Below are 23,403 nucleotides of genomic sequence, written 5' to 3'. Positions count from 1 at the left end.
ATGGTTGCAAGAGGGAATGACTAATCCAAAAAGATTTATATTGTGATTCTTTCTCAGGCTTTTTATTAAAATCTTCATTTCAAGAGCAAGTTTAAATATTGAGCAAGGTTTGTCTTTTATGTGTCCCATAGTCTGTCCATGTTGATAAAGATATGCATTATAGTGCATATACGTTGGTTGCTTATATTCGTGAAAACTCATATACTGATTGAAATTCTTACCTCAATTTAAGAAAAGAGGAGCAAACGACTTTTTATGGTCAGGGGTTTAACTACATAAATTTCAAATTATAACATGTAGTTGTGAAAGATAGGAAGAACACAGGGATGGTCCATTTCGTAGGAGAGCATTTGAAGGACAGACTTCTTCTCCCAGGCTTCCTTTCCAGGAAGAGGAACTGAAAAGGAGGACAGAAGAACCACAGTAATTTGCAAAGTCGGAAGTGCATGAAATGTTGCAATAACCAAATCTAGAGCAGAAATGATTTAGCTCATTCAGAAAAACACTTCTTCAGTCTTTGATACTTGACCAATTCCATATTGCAGTTGCTTATGGTTATAAGTGCATGCTAGATGAAGATTCTCAGAATGACAGAAAAGCATGGATTTGCAGGACAACTAATTCTAACAACAGCCACATCTTTACATGCAGTATGGCTCTGCAGGCATATCTTTCCTTGCTAGCTTCCTACAGTAGCAAGGTACTAAAGATTTGGGATGAATTCCTTTCCAGTGCTAGTTATGCTGCTACAGACTAACGATATGACTTACAGCGTATTCACAGAAGAGCCCAGCAAATATGACGAATGGCAGTAACTGATACGTTGGTTAAGTAACCAGAAGTAGAAATCATGATCATTGTCTTAAATTTTTGTCACTAATCAAGCATGGCACAGAAAGATTCCCGCTTGAGTACAGAGTAGTTTCTATTCCTTGTTTCAACGGAACTCTCCAGAGACTTTTATCACAGAAGAGTAACAAAGAGCCAGGAACACCCTCCAGAGTAGCCAACAGCTCGGAACATAGAGAACTCAGCTGAGATACCCCACAGTCATGACAAGGACCTCTGACATTAGGTAGTATAAGGTTCAAGGCTGTGTGCCCAGAAACTTATCTATCCTCCTAGCTATATCAATTAGTTGAATATAAGGATTTGCAACTCCCTACGAAACTCATCTAGCTCATATATTTGTGGCTATAGCTGCATTAACACAATGTGCATTAACAGATAAGTTAATAACTAGGACCTTTGAGGCTGTTGCCCTCAGCCAGTGCTCAAGTGATCCTTCTGGAATGAAATCTTCTGGAGGTTGTATTTCAGACAGCTTCAAAATGGGAAACAATTGAATTCCAAAATATTTGCAAATGACAAAGATGTTTCCTGCCTGTCTTTTGCTCCATACTGATGACTCATCCCATAGTAGCACATTTTCTCACAGAGAACTCTTCATTAGGCCCACAGTTAGCTCTCTTACAAGAAAGTTTCCTTTTGGTTTAGTCTCTATAAAGCTCGGCTCTTTCTAATTCCTCTCTCATAGTAGCCCAACTCTGACATTCATCACCTGATAGTTCTTGCAAAATTACTACAGAAAATGGATTCCAAGTCTGGACTTAGCTTTATTTTAGATCTCAAGTAGACAGAAGTGTCCTAAAGTCTCTTTTGACTTCTGCTCCTTGTTTACTCCTTTGTTAAGTTTTTTTTTTGCAACTTCAAGCTTTAGGCACTTCTTAGGCACCATTTCCTCACTTTTTCTCATCTCCCTTCAACAAAATAATTGCCAAGTATGTAGGTTTGATTCACTTCTGAATTTAGTTCTTTTTGCCTTTTGTTTTACTATAAGATTGGTCCTACCAGTTCCCCGAACCTCTTCATTTATGTCTTTTCCTCTGGGAAACCTGCCTTTTTAAAATGCCCTCATATTACAGAGATACTCACTTTCTTCAGTTTTGTCATATTTCCACAGAACTGTAATTTCTTCTCAGAACTGAAACCCCCTTTAACTGTTCTGGACCCCTTTAACCTTATTTTCTCACACTTTCTTCATGCTTTACACACAACATCTCAGTGATTTCATACAGCAGATTTCATACAGCCAGTGTCTTCTTAGCTCACCTTCTTAGCTTTCCTACTGTCTGCAAGTTTCCTTTACTTCCCCTGTCATATGCAGACATTTATTCTCTGCTCTCCTCTCGGTAAAACCAGTCCTAATTACTGTTTGCCATTTGTTTAATTCCCCTTTGATCCATACCTCCTTCCTTAAGTAATCTGTCATCTTCCCCAAATCTTTCTCACAATGTGGGGATGTTTAACTTTCAGCACCTGCCTTTGGGTCTATCTTTTCTCTCTAGGCCCGTTCACTGACCTTTGACTTTCACAATCTGCAAATTTCTCTTTCCCAGCTCCAGTCTCAACATTTCCCATCCAGATCCCAACTCCTGTACTCCGCGGGGGCTGTGGTGTTCATGGTTGTTGACTAAGCTCCCAGGAAAACAGAATGACTGACGCACAGCTTGCATATCACATTGAAAGATCATCACCCTCTGTGTGCCTACTGTAGGCTACAATTGAGTTATTTAACTGTCTGACTTCAAACAGTGAGCACTTTAATTACACCCCTCTTCTCTTAAATGAATTATTGCTAAGTCAAATTTTCAAATACAGGGTATTTTTTAAAGAATAACAAAAAACACCAGGATGCATCATGAAATGAATCTTCTGAATAATTACAACACTTACAAATCAATAACTGTATTTTACTTTCGATTTTTTTTTCCAGCACAGACTTCCTGGGTACAAAGGAGGCATCTTTACTACTGATGGCAATGTTCCTTTTAGCCGTATTTTATCATGGTCAACAGGTAATGCAAACATTTGCTTTAACCGTTCCCTATGTCACTTGCAATTGCATGATGTGACAATAATTACTTTCAAAATACCAACTGCCTTTTTATCCACTTGAGCATATGACCTTTAACAATTTAATAAACCATATGCAGAATCTTATTAAAGAAAACCTACATTTGACACTGCCTAGCATTCTTAAAGAGCATGTGCAATATTATATTCAGCAATACACAGACTATATTGCATTTTCTAATAGAATTGAAGGAACAAATGTGACTTCATTTATCTTAGGTACATGTACAATTCCAGTGGCATCTGACTGCTTCTGTGCACTTGAGTAGACATAAACGAAAATGAAGAAAGGGAAACACAAACATTAAATAATAAAACCCCATGAAATAGCTTAGTATGCTCGTAGAGGAAAAACACCAGAGGAAAATTTGTGGTTAAGCACCAAAACTACCTTTTTCAGGTCATGGACCACTTGCAAGAATTCTTTCACGTGGATCTAGATAATAACCAGGATTCAGGGGCCTCAGAGCTTTAGGACTGATATGGTTAAGAGAAACTGAGAAACTGGGTGTTTCAAGAATCCATACGCAGTGAGCAGGGAGAGTGAAGTATGACAAATTAAGATTTAAAACAGCAAATGCATTGAGTTAAAGCCACCTAAAGCAGGCCTGTTAGAACAACACAGTCTTTATCCATTCCATTAATCTTCCTTGTCCCATAAAACAGGGTGGCTGCACTCAAACTACCCTTGGAAATGGTCCCTGCGATGTGCTAACTCCTGCATGTTCTCCCAAATGATTCATAGGGCCACTCTGTCAATTCAACAATATCTAACAGCAGTGCTCAGAAACATTACCTTGTATTCTTTAATTTCCTATTATAGAGTTAACCTAAAGGTCTCTGTATAAATGCCAACTAAAATATATATAAAAAAATTCACCCAGACCACATTAAAAAATATGTCTGCAATAGTCTTAATTGATGGGGAGCACAGTAAGTCCAATAAAGCTGTCCTCCAGCACAGCTTTGCTTCTTACAAAGTACAAAAGTATTCTGAAGTAGGGTAGCTTAAAACTTGCCTTATTATAGGTGGATTTAAAAAAAAAAAAAAAAGTCTTTTGTAAGATTAAATTTATGGGCCTTTAATTTCTGAACAGCTAACTACTGTTCTTTATCCATTGTGATTTAAAATTAATCCCCACTTTTGCACCCAAAATTTTAAGTGAGATTCAAGAAAAAGTTGTGTGAGACCATCTAATTAGACTCAGAGCTTTCTTGGAATCTTACTTGTACTCCAGTCAATAAATCTTATGGGTCTCTTGTGCTAAACCCATAGTTAAAAATAGTTGTGTTACTGTTACATGACATTAGGTTAAATAGACTAATTCCCTATTAGAAATCCAATTTCATCTAGAAACACATCTTTTTGACACAGCTAATACATATTTTACAGTAGTACTTCTGCAAACTAAGCTTGAGAAAAAGCACATGAAAGAAGTGTTGAGGATAATTTCAAGACTAGACTTATTCTGTTGTAAAATGTGTTGATTTAGTCCTTTATCTTTTTAATGAGTTAAGTTGAACATTTTGTATGAACAGAAGCTGTCCCTTGAAATCTTATCAAAATACAATACCATATATAGTCTTCTCTACTAGAAATACATCTCTATTGAAAACACACACTATAAAAAACTTATTAACCTTGACTGAAACCTTCTGCCATGGCTTTAGAAGGGAAGGTGTTACCAATTGGGCATAAAACTTCCCACAGCAGACTCAGAGGCCTTATAAAACAGAAGGCAAAATCCTCTCTGATTTCTTTTAGATTGTATATCTGAGTGTAGATCTTGCCTACACCAGATGAGTGTGGTGGTATAGGCCAGTGTTGACTGACTGACTGGTTTACTCCTCTGCTTTTGGGGCTCTTCAGTACAAAGGAAGCCTTGAACTTTGGCAGCTTAGTTCTACAGAGCCTTGTGGAAAGGGAGGAAGGTCTGACACCCCTACACAGCAATTGATCTGCAACAGACCTGACCTCCTGAACCTTCTTTGTGTTTGGGGAAAAGAGCAGGAATGAGGAAATGCAAAGAGGAGTTTTCTCGAATTGAAAGAGAAAAAGAGAGGAAGGCACATACCGAATTCTGGTATTATGCTATTACTGTTATTATCTCTTCATTATCCTTTCTATATTCAGATTTTAGTGTACTGAAAAAAGGATATTTGCTTGTTTTATCTGGAGTTAGACTGTTTTCAGTGATTAAAAGTGTCCCTTTGGGATGTAAATCCTCTTTTCTCATTCTCTGAGGAAGAATATTCTGCTCCTCAAACATTGATCCTTGCCTTGTGCTTTCCTTGCGTGTGGCAGTTGTCTTCAGAGAGGTTGGGTTGTACACCATTTAGAAGACATGGGCATTGTTAGACTTTCTGTGTAATATACATTCTCTATTTTCTTCACTCACTATTGGAAGTAAGGGTGTGTTGTAGAGCTATTAGGGCGAGAAAACCTCGACATTTCAAGATCCATATTGCAGACAGTAATTTTTATTGACACCACTGTGCCCAGAAACATTTCTTCACACAATCAAAAAATCCACAATCAAAAGCCAAAACTCAACCCTATTTTTTCATATTTTAACAAATATCAGAACTTGGCAAAGCACCTTTTTTCTGTTTTCAGACCTCATTTGTAGCACAGCCTTTTATCTCTGAACTGACAGTTTCATCTCAATTGTCCACTGATGATGCAAGAAAAGTATTTCATGTTACAATGTGATTATAAATAACCAGAATGATGTTATCTGAAATGTAAAGATTAGCTGCTGCTATTCTGAGCTAGGTTTAGACATGTGAAATTTTCCTGTAGAGCCACATAAAAAAAATCAGCTGTGAGAAATTGTAGTACAGGTTTTTGCAAAGCTCTTATTGTAGCAGTATTAATTATCTGAAGCATGAAAGAACTCAGAATCCACCAGAAGCTCCTGGTCCAAGCCAAAGGTATTTTATATCTTTAGAACTCCTTGCAAAATTATAGTCGATATTGCCTTCACAGTCAGCCACTGGTAGTGATAAAAGTCAGTTATGATCTGGTATGGGCTCTGTCTTCTAGCACAAAAGGAAGGGGGAAGGAAACTGAAAAAAGTTTTTAAAATGGTTTAAAAATACTCTTTCCTGACTTTTCTTTTTTTTTTTTGGTGTAGTTAATTTAAAGAATTAATAGACACAAGATGCAAGATCAAAATATTAGAACTGGAAAAGAGATTATTGTTTATAAAGGTGGCAATAGCATCCAGAGGGCAAATAGATCACTGCTAAAATGCATACAAACTTTGGAAGTTTATATCAAGCTGGGGTCACATTTAGCTTTTATGAAGAAAAGCTCTCTGAAGTACAGTCAACCCACAAGGCCCCTTGCAAGGTGCTTTGCATTTTCTTCTGAAAACTTTGCCATTGGTCACTGCTGTTGAGGAGAAATGTGGACAAGATGACTCACTAAACAATGCCTGCACATCCTCTTAGTCATTCCCACCCACTGCAGGCTTGCCCTTTACTTCAACTTGGTACATGAATTATATCCCAACCACCTTCTAAATCCCAGCACCTTTCAGCAAACCATTTGATGTCTCTCCCAATTGTAGAATGCATTTATCTGTTGGTATGATATGCTTCTCTGCTGGGTGTTTGGTTATTATCTCTGGTTAGAGCATCTCAAGCCTCACAAATAGATTTTATTTTTCAGTTTACAGCATGTAGATATATTTCCATCATTTCCAATAAAGCCGTAGCTAAATAAGTGTGCAATCAAAATCTGATTAAGTCTCCATCACTGTAAGGCACCCAAAAATTCTAGAGGTGTTGGTCTCATTCTTGTGCTGACACATGTGCCTCTCAGGCAAACAACGTGATTTTTTGATATGTTCCCTACCTCAGCTAGCAGACAGTTGCCATTTATGTATATATGAATATGCATAAAAAAATACAAACTGCATATATATATATATACACGCATACATAAGCTGTGCTGTGCAGGAATCTTCCTTTTGTTCTGTACACGTACAGCATTGAAAACTATTTAACTTTGGTTTGTAGCTGAGGGTATCAGGCACTGCCACTGTGCATGTACTAAACTGTGACTGCAGACTCTGGATCAGGGACAGAGTATTCAAGGGGATATCAAATAGCGTGTTTTTCACTATCTTTTAAAAGATCTAAATTGCAAATAAGTGCATGTCCCAACAGTAGAAATACCTCATTTTGGTGCCACAGATTTGAAAGTCCTCTTTGGGAATGTGTTGGGCTGTTATATATAGTTTTGCTGAAAGATGCTCATCCTTGAGAAGTAAATTACCTGCCTCTGCAAAATGTTTAGAATGAGCCTTATGCTATTTTCTCATTAAAACTATTTCATTTAAAAACACATATGAAAAGTAGAACAAATTTATTTCATACTAATATCTTCTAATACCTTATCTCCTGTCTGACTCCATTATCTAATTAATAAATAGGTCTTTAAAAGGAAAATATTTTTGTGACATTTTCTACCTGCTGTAATATGACAAATATTATTTTGCCTAAAATTCCTCTGAGACACTCACTATACACAAGGCAAAGAAATAAGCTCTTTTTCTGGCAATGAAATCAAATTCTTTCAGAGTCAAAGATCTTTAGCAGCAATGAAGGTGGTTACAGGGCAGGAGCAGCCTGCCAGGATGAAAATACAATCTCTACTCTTATCTTGTCAGGTTTTATTTTTGCCTTTTTTTTTTTCTCTCTGGCACTATAGCTGGAATACACAGCAAGGCTGGATTTCCTGTGGCGTGTTCAAGCAAAAGAAGAAATCAATGAGATGAAGGAGTTAAGGGAGCACAATGAAAATATGCTACGGAATATTTTGCCCAGTCACGTTGCACGTCACTTCCTGGAGAAGGATCGGGACAATGAAGTATGTACTGTCTTTGTTTCCGATACTTTTGTTTAATTAACGAAATAAAAGCAGATCTGTTAGGAAATTGGTAGAACTTAGTTCTCAATAGGATTCATTACACCAATACTGCCAATATTTGATATCTGATCCACACTACAAAACATTCATGTCTTAAAGTAAAGGGTTCTGCTCTTCTAGGACCACATCTCGAGTGGTGTTTCCAGGTTCAGGCTCACCAGTAGGAGACACTTGGACCTATTAGAACAAGTCTAGCAGAGGGCCATCAAGATGATCAGGGGATTGGTGCACATGACATAAGAGGAGAGGCCGAGAGCTAGATTCATTCAACATGAAGAGGAACAATCTGAAAGAAGATCTCATAATTGTCTTAAAATACCTAATGGGTGTTTATAGAGAAGACGGATCCAAACTCTTCTCTAACATGCAAGTGGAAGGATTAATAGTAATGACACAAGTTGCAGGAATAAAAATCTCCGTTTAGTTACAAGGGGAAAAAAAAGTCCCAGGATAGTAGGTATTGCATCTGGGCTCAGAGGGGTTGTGGAATCTCCAGTCTTGGAGATATTCAACCTTCAACTGAACAAGGCCACAAGAAACTTGACCTAATTGGCCCTGCTTCAAGTGGGAGTTGTATCAGAACTTTTAGAGGTTCCTTCCAACCTCTGAGTTTACGAAAAGCTAATATTCCTAAAAAAATATGCATGAATTTAACAGAAAGCCTGTGCAACCTTAAAACAGAAGTATTATTATAGCCCTGCCAGTTATTATGGACGGAATCTGAGCAACAGGCTGCAACAGACCTGTGCCTCTTGCATCTTCAGACCCATGCTCTATCATATTGCCCCTGAATTGTCTTCTTGGAGTAGTTAACAGAACAGCCATTTCAGAAATATAGTTTGTAGCTATGTTCCTAAAGAGTGTTTGTAGTACACGAAGAAAAGCTTAATAATGGAGTCTCTGGATATTCCTAAAACAGAATTTGAAGGGAAGTTGCTGAAGGGATAAAAAGTCCAGAATTCATTTCTGCTTACTGAGCAGTAAGTCACTTCTTATCTCAAATAAGGCAAATGCATATTATAACGTTATCTGTGAATAAGGGCTATTGTATGATGAAACAGGAATTTTCTCATGTATTATTGGAATTATCTTTTATAATGAAGAGCTTACAAATGTTGCAAGATTCAGGTTGTTAGCAGTAACATATCTATTCGTTGTGCAGCAAAAAGAAATCAAGGCTATCCTTTTTGATTGTACATTTTGGAAACAGATGTAGCCAGATGAATTAAACTGCACAATGAGGAATCGCTGTGTTCTGAAGATGTGATTTCAAATATCACCTAGGGAAGGATGACATAGTAAGAAACTACAAGGAAAGGCACTTTAGAAATCAGCCTCTTGAGGGATTTTACACTCAGTGGGTATTAAACTGCCATAAAAACACTGCTCTGCACACGAGAAAATGTATGTGTGAAAGCAACCAGGTTAAAATGCTTCATTGCAAATGGAGCAGACCCCGATACCACTCATGAGTGTGTTCTGGCCTATCTGCATTATGGATTTTCAGGGAATACGTGTCCTCTCTTACACATTCATTCACATACACTTACATGCATAATAATCTTCAAAAGCAAACAGATGCCCCATGGATCACTGCTGATGCTTCAATAATTTGCCACTGAATTCAATTCCACCACCCCTGCTTTTTGTAAGGCAATTTCCAGAGTGACTATACTTAGGGATGATTTATGCGTGAGCTGGCTGGCTGTAACATCTACCAGACTTCAGTACAATCAATCCTGCAGTTCATGTCTGACCATTAAGTTAATTTCCCTGCTCTCAAAAAATGAATTCCCAAATGTGTACTGTAAGCGTTTTCTTGTGGATGTATTATTTCTGTCTTGATGCTTCTTACCAAAAATAGAAAAACTGAGCAGCTGAAGGCTCAGCCAGTTGTTTTCGGTCTTCTCAATCTGAGGAAAGAAGTATGCCTGAGTGTATATATGCTTCTCCTAGCACATATATTCTAGTTTTCCATAAACATCCACGGACTAACGGGTGAATTACTTTTTTCTGTATCTATGAAAGGGAATAAGAGTGTCCTTAGAGTATGGTTTCCATGACCCTGAAGATGTTCTTCAGTGAAAGCAAGTGTAAGAGCAGGAAGGGAATCAGTCATGTTTTTTCTTAATCAAAGCTTTGCAGTGTCCTTGGAAACTAGCAAAATTTCCCCACTTTTACTGTAGGACGCATTGTTAAAGAGTCTAGATAAGTAGCAGCATTAGCAGAATAGCAAAGTGCAGGGCAGGGGTTCAGGATGCTTTTCTAGGGAGAAGCAGGATAAAGGAAGAAGAGGAGCCTGAGGTGTTCACATCAGGTGTATAGCGTCCACCAGTATGTCCTTTTATCATGAGAACAAAGCACTGAAATTTCCTAGAGCACACTAACGTTGCTAACTAAGCACACTAACATCCTAAGCACACTAAGAACATTGAGAAGCAACTACTCCAGGTCAGAATGTCATAAGAGAAGTCCCAGAACAGAAATGAAAGTATCTGCCGTTGGGTAAAACTGCAGAAGCTGAAGCTAGAAAATAATTAAACAAAAGAGAATGCATATGGTTGTGACATATTACCCACTAGAAAAGCATATCAAGAGTTGGGGGGGCCTCTGTCCTTGGCATTTTTAAAGTTGAAATTAGTTTTGTTCCTAAAAATTTTTTTATATTCAGAGAAGAACTGACCACATTTTCACATATATAATGACCAGAACCCATCTGTCTGGTCTGTCTTTTAGTACCAGAGTGAATTATATGGATAATGTAAGTGGAAGCTTATTCCAGGGCACACTTTATCCTAACAGCCTCCTGTGTCTGATTCCTTATAAGCTGCTTTCTGCCCCCAGTAACTCCATTATCGCCCTCATTTCTATTTCTCCCTCCTTTCAAAGCCTAACAGCAGGAACCTCTCCCAGAGCCAGGCAACCAATTGGCTCCATAGTCACCTTAGGAGAACCATGGTTTACCAGAGTAAGGGCTCTCTGAAAACCTGTTAATAAATAAACTTGTAAAGAGCTGCAGTAGTGTGAATAGAAATTATCCACCAGGAAATGTGGTAACTGAGAGGACTCTTTACAAAGAGGTCATATTCGACATTTTAAATGGGCCCATCTGATCCCCCTTAATCAACAAATTTAGAAATATATTGTCAGCTGCAAACATTCATGAGACAGACTTAAACAATAATATATAATACACATTAAGTTCCTTTCATTTGACTAACAGTGCTTGATTATCTGGTATTCATACTTGTAAATGAATTCTTCATTTCTTTAAGTGGTTCCCTATACAAATCAAAATGAAAAATTTGATTTAATTTCTCCTGGTGTAGCCCCCTGACCTCAGAAGCAGAAAGAGAAGGCTTTCAAAGAAAGGGCAAACCCTGCATATAATCCCTGTTAAAAACGTGAGAGCTGTCAGCTTCCTCCTGTTGAATTTATACTAATCTGTCTGTGGGTGGGTGTGTTTGTTTAGTTGTTTTGGGATTTTTTTGTTGTTATTGGTTTGGGGTTTTTTTGTGGTTGGACTTGATGATCTCTTCCAACCAGGAATATTCTTTGATTCTGTAATGCTAACCTCAGGTATTCAGGTACTATGCATGGAAAAAAATAAGAAACTTATTTTAATTGCAGCCAATTATGTTCTCTTCCTTATATTACCACTTCATTTTTCTTCACTGTTCTTTTAGGAACTATACTCTCAGTCCTATGATGCTGTTGGTGTGATGTTTGCTTCTATTCCCGGATTTGCTGACTTCTACTCCCAGACTGAGATGAATAACCAAGGAGTAGAATGTCTGCGCTTGTTGAATGAAATCATTGCAGATTTTGATGAGGTAATAACAGCTACCAGATAAAATCTAATAGTACTTTAAATGATGAGTTCACAAATACCAAATATGTCATCTTAAATTATTAGATTTAGTAACTATTTTGCTTCCAATAATTGTCTCATTTTTTATTACAATTGTCTATTTTGTTTTTTTACACTTAGTCTTCACAAACTTTGGTCTGAATGACCTAGTGAGATAGAAACTGAAATCAACAGTTATTTGAATATAAACATGCATAAATATAAGTACAATCTGCTCCAGCGTATCTAGAAGTAGAACATGCTTTAATTCTGTAGAAAAAAGAAGGATGAAGATATTTGGAATGGTTCTCGAAATTAGTGGTCTAAATGCAAACAGATGAAGGTATTGTTTTGAAGACATTGGTTGAATGGCCTCAATGAATTTTTAAGGTAAAACAGTGTCAAGTTAAACGTGAAGCACACAGCTCAGAATCAAATCTCAGGTAGAGAATGAAAGGTGGTGACATATTAACTGAGGAGACTTATCTGGTCAGGTATTTTATACAGAAGTAAATAAAATACAGCTTCTTGCTTTACAGGGGAGGTGAAGGGAAATTTAATAAAAAAATAAAATGGGAAGAACACAGAAAGGAAAAATAATTCATTTAGGTAACTTGTCCAGTTAATTTCAGAAAGCAAGCTGAGGAGGAAGTAAGGTAAACAGATCCCCAATGTAGCTATTGCCAGGTGGAAGCAAGGAAAAATTGAAAACTGAAGAGGAAGTCAGGAGCTAGATGCCTAGTTGGTATTGCAAACTCTGCCTGTAAGTCAGTAAAGGTGCTTAGACAGGTGGAATTATGTCCTGCCCAAGAAATCCATGTTCTGTTTAATCTCTCTATACCAAGGAATTTTTTAGTTAATTTCTCTATTGTGGTAGAGTATCAACTGGAGAAGTGAGGAGTGTCTTGTCAGCTTAAAATTAAGATACAACTCAAGAAAATAGAATTTGTTCTCTCCGAAGGAGCTGGATCTGGATTTCCCATCCCACATGAGCTATGTAACCATGGAACAACCAAAAAAAATAGGAAGGAAGGAAAATAACTCCACTTAGGTTGTGGTTTGAAAAAAGATAACATCTTTTACCACTTTGGCTGTAAACTCAAACAGCATTATCAGAGTGCAAAAGATTGAGTTTTTGATGGAAGACAGGAAGGCATACTAAGTCTTTGCATCTGTGCATAGATTAAGCCTGCAGACACTTTTTTTTCCAGGAAGGTAAAGCATTGGCAGAGTTCAGACTTCTCCAGGGTTTAGAATACAGATGAATGAAGATTTCAGAATCAATCCTCTTTTTTTTAAAATTTATTTAGTTCTACCTCAGTCCTACTTTAAACATCTATTTCTCTTTGAGGACCTAGCCTAGAGTTTTTGTTTTGTTTTGGGTTTTTTTTTGCTTTGAAGTATCTCCAAGGGCTTTAGAGGAAGGTACTGGAGGAAAAGATGAAAGCGGAAGGCATACAACTGAGAAAAAGAGATTAAGAAAAAAATATATATTTTTTTTTTTTTATTCCACCCTGAGCAGCAAATACCTGAGGCCTCTCAAAAGTTTTGAAGAATTTATTTTCTATTTGCTGCTCTGGTGGAAGCTATGTTATCTTCATTTCATAAGTGGAAAACAAAGGCACAAAAGAATAATTGACTTTCCCACTTTTTTTTGAAAACAAAGATACCTGTCCCCATGCCAGATGCTAGAAGCTAAATATGGACATAGATCAGGAGCCTAACTGCACCTTCATCCTTCCTCATCCTGGCCATCTGCATGGGGAATGTTCAGAGTGGTAGCTCACAAAAACTGTACCAGGAATAAGATTACCAAACTCTGAAAGACAAAAGAAATTGAGAGTTTACTCAGATGATTAGACAGATATTAAAAATACTAGTAGGAAACAGAAGAATACACAGGGGATGTATCCCTGCGCATTTTAGTAGAAAACAAAACTACTCTCCTATGCGAAAAGCTCTGTAACATGCTGAGCTCCTGCACCGCTTTCCCTATAGGTATAAATACCTGCTTCTTATCTCTGAGACCTTGCACAGCTGTCAGCATGCTTCTTGATTAATAGTTTTGTTTTTCATTCCAGATATGATTAAAATTATTATGGATCAAACTTAATGCAAAGCCCATTGCTATGAATTAATTTAAGATATTTTGTCATGCATGCTCATATAATCCTCACAACAAAATTCCATTGTTGCTGTGGCGATTCCTGAAGACAAGATTTTCATCAAAACCCCTAACACAATATTGCATCCAGGCCCCTAACACCTGCTCTGTAATTAATAAAGGACCTAATTAGGGACTGTATTGTGTCCCAGACATGTTTAGTTGAATAATAGATATGTTCTTGGTACAGGTAGTAAATGAAATTATGTGATCCCCTGCTGACTGCTAACCTACTTCCATCATGGTCATACCATTAGTTTTTTCTGTCTAAGCAATCTGAAAGGTGTTAAACCAGACAGAACAAATGAAGTGAGTAATCCTACCCATGGAAAAAGAACCAGAAGTCATTCCAGATATGATGCTTCAGGGCCAGTAATGTTGTCATGTAACTATTGACTGACATTACATTAGGTCACTGTTCCTTGTTTTTCGTGATGTTTCTTGCCAAGATTACCTGCTGTCTCAACACAGCCCTGGAAGTAACATGCAGATGTGCAGCTTGAGAGCCGAGCAGCTCTGTTAGCCATAGGAAAACTTTGCTCCTCAGCATCGCATGAACACCCCTGTAGAGATACCCAAATGTACAAGTCTTAGCACAGGAGTGTAAGACATTGGTACCTGATGCCATTTGAGATATCCTAGGTGATTTGAGACACCCAAATGGTATTTTCAGGTCCCATAATGTACCCTCAGAAAACTCATACTGTGCTGGAGCAAGTCATTGGAGAGTTTTCAGGGAAGCATGTTCTAGATGACGCTAGACATCTATGTTCCAATGACTGAACTGAGTTTCTAGTCTCAAATCAGATTCCACATTGTGAGTACCCTCCTTTCCTTATGTAGGTAGTAAGAGAAGCTGTGTCCACAGGTCCAGAAAGGTGTTTCTGAATTAAAGTGGTGGTAAAAATACAAATTGACCTAGTTTGAAAAATGTGATAGATGTATGAGGAGATCTGGGCTATTTCTGTCTTCTTTTTAGAAGAGTTTCCTTGGTACTTCAAAACAGAAAACTTACAATCCAGATCTGCTATTTTGTTTTCCAGCTATTGGAGAGAGTTAGAATGTTAGACAGGGAAGGGCAGTCAAACGAAAAATAGCAAACTGTGAAACAGAATTTGCCACCAACATCTGCATGGGGTAGGAGCCCACAGAGGAGTCGCGTTGTGACTGAGTCTTTCTTAGGGAGCCAGGGGAACCTGGTCCAAAAGTCAGTCTTGGTGGGTAAGTAATTGACTCTTCTCAAAACACAGCATTTACCCTGGGTTTTTTTTCCCTCATGGCTCACAAATCTGTTCACTTCCAAATTATCCAGGCTTCCTATTGACTGAGGCAGAATGGGAGGTGTTGGTTTCTGGACTGACAAAAGGAGATTTTTTTATATTTTTTTTTTTTAATTTGACATATAGCATCATTATAGAATACAGTTATATATGATGTTCTATTTTGTACCCAAGCACGGAGGTGTTGACAGGAACAGTTCATACATCAAGAACCAAACATGAACATTGCAAATCTACTTTTATAATTGCCCATTGGTTATGTGACTGTAGCCTTAAGACAGATACAGGGCAAAACTCCCATTCTTAGAGATGTTGCACCAAAATAATAATGTTGGAACATTTCTCCTGAAGATTATGAGTCTTGAAGGATTTTTTTTTAATTTAGTATTCTTTCTAGCTGTTTTAATCTATCATTTATGTCTCTTACTGATGCTACAGTTGGGATTTGTGCTTTAATAAGAGCTTTCTAGTTCATGGGCTCTATTTTCCCCCTTTTCCTTTATTGAGCAGTGATTTACATGGTGTTTATGACAACAGATTTTAATATATTATGTTGCCACTAACAGAGGTTTCAACAGAACATAGGATCCTGCTTTCAGACTCTGCTGATTACTTTGAAATTGTGTGCCATGTGCCAGAACATTCTCTTTTGTAGTACTTTGTACATGTTTCATTGCATGTGTATATCCCAGGGTTTGACCTCAATATAACCTTGGCTGTACATGAAATGCAGCATCAAGCCATCAATTGCTTTTCAGATACCAACTACATTCTACTGTTTGAAAATGTTCCCTGGACTATCTTGGTAAATTAGCAAGCTTATTTAAAATGTCGTAACAAATAGCAGCTGATTTTGGACTGAGTAGGAGCATCCTTCCCAAATATCAAAATCCATCATCTTATGAAGAAAGTAAGTGGTAAATAAACCATTATTTGAAGAAGAAAAGAAGCTATCTAACAGGCATGATAAAGCAGGAAAAAAATAGAGATTTGAAAACAATAATGAATGAGAAGAAAAAAGATAACGATATTATTTCTTCTAAATTGCCTCACAGGCAATAGGCTCTTTTTTTCTTAAAAAGAGTAGTTTTAGATATTTATCATGCATTTAAAATTACTGTGCTGTTTGCTGTTGCTTCCAGCAACCATCTGGAAATGAAAATATACGCTGTTTTTAACCAAGACCATTTTCTCCCCTTGCCCACACACCTGGTGCTCTCAGACTGCTCACAGAAGCAGAGCTACAAGCAATGATCTTTTTCTTTAAGAGAGCAGTTGGAAGAGCTGCCCTTGTAGGAGGGGAAACGTAGATAATGGGCTTCTCTAGTAGTCTGAAGAAAAATGAGAAGCAGGTCAAGTTTTTGGACTTTCCTGACTTGGAAGGGAGCCATTAACCATATGGCTTTGTATTCCCTGTGCACAATGCTGTGCAGCCTCCCATTAGAGACAGATGGTGCGATATCTGTACGCGAACAGCAAAGCTTCCAAGACCCCGGCGCTCCGGCTGACGTACTCTGTGGTTAGTTCAATGGCAGGGGATATTTCATGTTGTGCCTTTGGTATGTTTCTCCCTTTGAATGAAATAATCCCTTTAGTTTTTAATTGACAGGAAACTCAAACCCACAAGATGGAAAAAGAATGCACAACAGTCTATAAAAAAGGGGGAAATGCTTCATTAACTTTTTGCCTGACCACAGCAAAAATTTTTTTCATTTAAATCCAAACTAAGTTGAGCTTTTAGAACTAAAAGTTTGAAAATCTTTTTCTCTGTGAACTGTTTTTCTTTCTTCAAGGGCTGCCTAAACATATTGGTACCTAAATTTATTAGATACTATATTGTTTATCATGAAGTTTCCCAGGGCATTTTGCTATTAACATCAGCAATACACATTTATAAAGCCTGTGATGAGGTGTTACAAGCCCATATTCCGCATAAAGCTCTACTGCCATTGATAGAGTTCACAAACTGAACTCTGCTTAGGTCTCTCAAGGAATGTAAGGCTCTGGTTTCTATTTCATGGAAAGTCTCAATCTGACAAGTTCTTTATGGCTACTATAGCTATCCCAAATAGATACAGGTGTTTACCACTACCCGTTGATTCCCTGTGTTTTTTGTAGAAGGAGAAAATACATAAATGCAGACTGAATGATCCAATGTACACAGCAGTGTTAGGTCTAACAGTAAGTAGAGGGAAGCATGGGATACAGGAGGACTTGATTTCTCATAGAAGTTCTTTGGAGGCATCTACCTCCATCCATTGGTTGTGTAAGAAAATTAAAACAGTTATTTTCAGTGTATTAAATTCCCTTTAACACTGGTCTCATCACCTGAATTGTTATTGTAGCAGCACTTAATTTACAAAACTAAGTTCCTCCAAAAGAGATTTAAGAACACTTAAAAGTGATCAAGTCTTCTTGTATTCACACATACATACACAGAGAGTTTGCCTTCACTAAATTTCAGTGATTATACCCTCAGGCAACACAGGACTCATCTGCATTTAAGGTATGAATATGCAGTCTTATATTATCCATTATGTGATTTACCAAACAGCTTTACAGAGCACAGCAGATTTTAGCTTGAATGCATTCTGTGAGTAGATGATGTTGCAAAATCCCAGCTCAATGTGCCCCAGAACCCAGATTGAGTGGTGTGCCATGACTAACTGGAAGATACCATAAGTGTAATGTTTCATTTCAATATCTTTAGAAGCATTTTGCATTAATAATTACAGAAGTAACAGTGAGGGTTTTTTATATATGTATTAGTTACTAGGTGAAGAGAGATTTCAAGATATTGAAAAAATTAAAACGATTGGCAGCACATACATGGCCGTGTCAGGATTATCACCTGAAAAACAGGTAAGAGAATAGTTTTATTTAAAAAGCAAAGTTTTTGGTGTGTCCAATCACTCATATTAGTGTTATCTTTATGATGTTCATAGAGTTGTGTTTGCTAAAAGAAAGTAGACATTTGGGGCTTCTGGCAGAGAACAGTTGCACTTCTTGATGAATTGAAATGCCATCTTGTGCTTGGAACAAGAACCATATGGATCCTTTCCTCAAATTTAGGTTTATAGGAGAGAAAAAAAATATCTTCTTTCAATCACACTGATGTGAATCTAGAGCAGGTCTATCTATATCTTCGGACATAATCTAAAGTTATCACTGTAACTCAGACTGGAATTTGGCTGACAGCCTCCAAAAATCTATGGAGTAGATCTATTAACTGACAGCATACTTATGCAAGTGTAAGGCTACATTTATACTTTTTTGTGATGATGCAGCTGTATATCTACTGACAACATGATAAACTATGCTTCAAAAAGAAAGCAGACCCATCAGTTCAACTGAAGCATAGAATCACAGAATCATTTACATTGAAAAAGACCCTTAAGATCATAGAGTCCAATCCTAAACTGAACACTATCAAGTCCATCACTAAATCATGTCCCCAAGTGCCACATCTACACATCTTTTAAATACCTCCAGGGATGGTGACTCAACCACTTCCCTGGGAAGCCCATTCCAAGGCTTAATAACCCTTTCAGTGTAAAAAATTTGCACCAGGCAAATCGACTTTTGAATTAGAATATTGAAAAAAATGACTTTTGAATTTGAATACCCTGGAGGTATTAAAAAGGCAGGTTGACATAGTGCTTAGTGACATGGCTTAGTGACTTTTTCTTAATCAGAGTTAGGTTGATGGTTGGACTAGATGATCTTAAAGGTCCCTTCCAACCTAGACAATTCTGTGATTCTATCTTTTGGCACATAATGAAAGCCTGCTCCTGTGCCTTTAAAATTCCATTCTTAAAGAATGTCCAGCCTTCCTGGACCTCTTTGCCCTTCAGGACTACCTCTCAAGGGACTCTGTCAACCAGTCTCCTAAACAGGTAACGTTTCTGCTGATCCCACTCTGAAGAACATCATACAGCCAGAAGTCTGCATGTTGCCCTCACTTGCAGAATGCAAACCAAGCTGAGAGAAAAATCAGCCACAGAAGACACATGCATAGTCATAGCCATAAACCTCAGATAAGTCAGATGAGAGAAATTAATTCATAATTACACCCAAGAACATGTCTGGAAACAGGGTCTCCAAAGGAATAAGATGAGACTCTAAAATACCATCCAGCAAAAGGTCGGCTGTTGCTGAAATCTGTCTTGCTTAGCAACTGGTGCCTCTCCCTGAGGAAGAGCAGCACAAAAAATGTTGTGCTGCCCCAGATCAACCACAGAGTGGGAATCAGATCTGCCCACATTGATTGCAATTATGAGAAAAGAAGTAGCCAGATTAGCGTAAGCTTTATAAACTAGAAAATTTCCATTGTTTGTTTAGAATACATTATAAAACATGTGGAGTGTAACTAGCTGAGCATCTCCCACCTACAGAGTAACAAGTGATGCTGACAGCTAGAAATCCACAAAACTAGACACACATGAGCTATTTTTTTTGTTCCAACTCAAAATGCTTCTGTGCAGAGATGAGCAAAGAAGGCCTTAACATCAGGGAGGTAGCTGGTTATAGCTACACAGCTCCTAACCACTTCTTTTGACTATTGATCTGGGTAAAAATTCAAAGGAAGAAAAAAATCTTTGCTGCATTTCCAAGACTGATTAATTCATCTTTTTTCTAGAACTATAATAGCCTAATGGAACAGTTATGTATATTTAAAATATACTTGTCTTCCTCCATATATGTCTGTCACCTTGTCAGCATATAGGAGGTGAGGGCTGCTGATGGCTGTTGGCATGCTGTGAACTGAAGGAGGCTGAGGACAAGGACTGAGCACAGTGTGAACAGAACAGGGTGATGCCAGGGAGATGCTTATGTTCAGTATTAAACACTGAGGATGATAGAAGTTGCAAATGGCTGGACTGTATGACCCAGGGTGGGACTTGCAATGCTTCATTCCTATGGACTGAAAATTGATGAAAGAATTACCTGGCTTCAGAATAGATGAGATGACATTATACCACCACTGCGACAAAACCAGGGCTGTCCATTCAGAGAAACAATTAAGGAGTTCCCTGTCCTCCTTTGAGAGTCCCTGCCCCATCATCTGCTCTGTTTGTGTCTGGGAAGACTAAAACCCTCTCCTGGTCCCCATCTGTATATCGACTGCCCTGTAGGAATGGAAACAGAGACAAGGAGCAGGGAGTGACCTGACTGCTCTAAACAGAGGCAATTAATGATTTACAGTATTCTGTAGCCTTTTCTCTCCCACTTAATGAGTCCTAGGTTGCCTGGCTTGCCCTTTTGTTCCCGTCACTATTCCATCCCTGGGAGCACTGGACCTGGTGCTTTTCCTGGGAGGTAGTTTCAGCAAAGGAGAATTACATCTTTCACTTCTTTTGCTCTGCTTCTTGCTTATGGGGTCATCCCTCGTTCTCACTGGTTTTTGTCCCTTGCACCTGAGCTGTCTCAATCCTCTTTTATACCGTCTTTCTTAGCCTTAGATAGAATTCACATGTTTTATTAATTCCCATGGTTGCCTCTTAGATTATTGACAAGAAATTACTTTCTTTGGTACCTCACACTAATCTTGTCTGTATCCAGGTATAATAGTGATGGAATACAAATAGGAAGCATTACCCTTAATAGTAACAACCTAGCTCTCTTGGATCTAGCATGTTGAGACTGTTCTTACAAATTTCAAATTCATATACTTGATAGGGATGGGTGAGAATTAAGCAAATGCAAAACTTTTCTAACATATTGGTTTATAACTTACTCCTCAGCAATGTGAAGACAAATGGGGGCATTTGTGTGCTCTGGCCGACTTCTCCATAGCTCTGAATGAAAGCATACAAGAGATCAACAAGCATTCATTTAACAACTTTGAACTTCGTATCGGTAAGCATAGGTCAAACATGAGAAGTAAAATAGGATTTTGTCTGCAAGGATCTAACACTGTAAATGCACCCCAGGAACATTGCAAGGACATGTACAATTTAAGAGGCTCCAAATATCGTAGCCTCTGTTTTCAAATGTGCCTTATCCCAGGCAAAGTTAGAAATAAGAAATACTCCATTTGCAGAATATGGGCCCTCATTTGTGGACTGCAGGAGTTCTAAGGTTTAATGCGTTATGAATAGGTAGCATAATTAAGCTACTGTCTTTAAAAAGTCTGGCCAAGACCCCATAGGTATAACACAAAAAGTGAACTGGGCAGCCCAGACCTACCTCCAAGCTCGACACTGGCTTGCATAGTCTCAGATTTACTTCCTTGTCTTAGATTCTTCTCCAGTAAAGGGGTAATAGTAGTTTAGCCTTAATCCCATGTGTAGTACCTTGATTTTGCACAAAAATTTAATTTCAGTTCAGATCTGACCTGTCCCAGTGTCAGCAGTTCTGAATCACAGTGATGAGGAATCTACTATCCTGGATGGCTTGTAAGATGGGACATGAAAAGCTGGCCTGAATGTGTGGCACACAGGAGGAGTAAATCTGATGGCTTCTCATGTTGACTGAATCACTGACTGAAAACAAAAACCTGGAAGAAACATGTGTCCTTTATAGATAACCCTGCCATATAAAAGCTGAAGTATATTGATTAGTAACAGCATGGAGCTTGCAACATCACTGTCTGTGATCTGCACTTTTTAAGAGTTTTGAACAGAAAACTCTCAGTTCCCAAGATTTCTCAGGGAACATGCATCCACCCTGTGGATCACTGCAAAGATTTCATAGAGCATGAATGCAGGAATATTTGGAAATAATTTCTATTACCAATTTAACAAAAATATTCTTTAAAAAATCTAAAAAAATAAGAGCCTTTCCCAAAGATGTTTCTTTCACTACCACTAAATGTATTCTTAAATCACTGCTGTAGAAAAAATATAATCTCTTCTATATTATTACTTGTCTTGAGTTTATGCAACAATCTTAAAAGACACAGTCTTTCAATAACTTGGTAGAATACTTTAATAATTTCATTTCATGGAACATAAGAATCTAATTTCTTGACTGTATAGCACTAAGAAGGTTACCTTCAACAAGTGTAAGCCCAGAAAGAAAGATCTTTCCTACTATGTAAGTATCAGTTTGCAGGAGCTTTGGCAATAGTGTGCAGAATAGAGATGATATATAAGAACTGTGGTTCCACTGTGATGGGTGTCCTGTAAAATAACTCTGTGGATATGGTTTTTCATATTTTCTAGCTTTTCTGGCTTTTTTTTTTTCTTACCTTCTTTGTATACCCACCTCTTCCTTAAGCTTGAAGCCTGGTTCAGATACATGTATCTTTATCTGGCTCTTAAGTGCAAATGCAGTTTTCAGCCATTCCTGTCTGACTATCTCTTCTCAATATTTTTTTATTTATTTTTTTTTAATAGGGATTAGCCATGGCTCTGTTGTTGCGGGAGTTATCGGTGCTAAGAAACCCCAATACGATATCTGGGGCAAAACGGTTAACTTAGCAAGTCGAATGGACAGCACAGGTGTTAGTGACAGAATACAAGTGCCTGAAGAAACGTATCTGATCCTGAAGGACCGGGGATTTGCCTTCGACTACCGAGGAGAGATTTATGTCAAAGGTATCAGTGAACAGGAAGGAAAAATCAAAACATATTTTCTTCTAGGAAGAGTTCAACCAAATCCTTTAATCTTACAACCAAGAAAACTGACTGGACAGTATTCACTAGCAGCTGTTGTATTAGGACTTGTACAGTCTCTTAACAGGCAAAAACAGAAGCAAATCCTTAATGAGAACAATAACTCTGGAATCATAAAAGGACATTACAACCGGAGGACTTTGCTCACTCCTGGTGGACCTGAGGCAGCAGCCCAGGCAGAGGGGGCTGACAAAACTGAATTGCCATGATCAGCATTTTGTTTGTGTTCTTTTTTTTGTATTTCTTTTATATATAAAAATAAATATACAAATAAAAAGGGTTTAATTTTTTTTAGAAGAAGTGTGATTATTTTCTGGTGTGGTATTTCGATGAGATTCAAATTCCTACATTTTAACAAATGGTGCCAGCGTTTCTTCCCCATGTTGTGATTAACCTCTGAATGTGCAGACATAGTAGCTGCAGGCCACCACTCTGCTGTGCCAGCTACTTGGAGAAAGAGGCAAGAATAAACCCCTGACTGGAGGGATTTAGAACATAAATTGTGTAGGGAGTTAATTACAGGGAAAGGAGGGAATACTACCCACACATTCTGGGTGAAAGCAAAGGCATAATGAGATTGAGTATGTTCTTCTCACCTTTAGTTGCCTTCAAGTAGAATTATATGCATCTAAGCT

The 23,403-nt window shown here is 37.9% G+C and overlaps 1 protein-coding gene across 2 annotated transcripts in view; it reads left to right on the top strand.

Moving 5' to 3' along the window:
* The window catches only part of ADCY8 (adenylate cyclase 8 (brain)), a 123,462-nt gene extending 100,400 nt beyond the window's left edge, over positions 1-23,062 (top strand). For both annotated transcript variants that reach the window (XM_014965492.1, XM_014965491.1), the window contains 6 exons: positions 2,777-2,858; positions 7,637-7,795; positions 11,542-11,688; positions 17,919-18,011; positions 20,894-21,008; positions 22,490-23,062. In XM_014965492.1, coding sequence (XP_014820978.1) covers positions 2,777-2,858; positions 7,637-7,795; positions 11,542-11,688; positions 17,919-18,011; positions 20,894-21,008; positions 22,490-22,977 — 1,084 coding nt within the window. In that variant the 3' untranslated portion in view covers positions 22,978-23,062. The remainder of the gene's footprint in view (positions 1-2,776; positions 2,859-7,636; positions 7,796-11,541; positions 11,689-17,918; positions 18,012-20,893; positions 21,009-22,489) is intronic.
* Positions 23,063-23,403: the final 341 nt, after the last annotated feature.

Source organism: Calidris pugnax, unplaced genomic scaffold (assembly GCF_001431845.1).
Source record: "Calidris pugnax isolate Ruff unplaced genomic scaffold, ASM143184v1 scaffold41, whole genome shotgun sequence".
Classification (NCBI taxonomy): domain Eukaryota; kingdom Metazoa; phylum Chordata; class Aves; order Charadriiformes; family Scolopacidae; genus Calidris; species Calidris pugnax.
The sequence above is the reverse complement of the archived record's forward strand: the minus strand, read 5'-3'. Positions and strand labels throughout refer to the sequence as shown.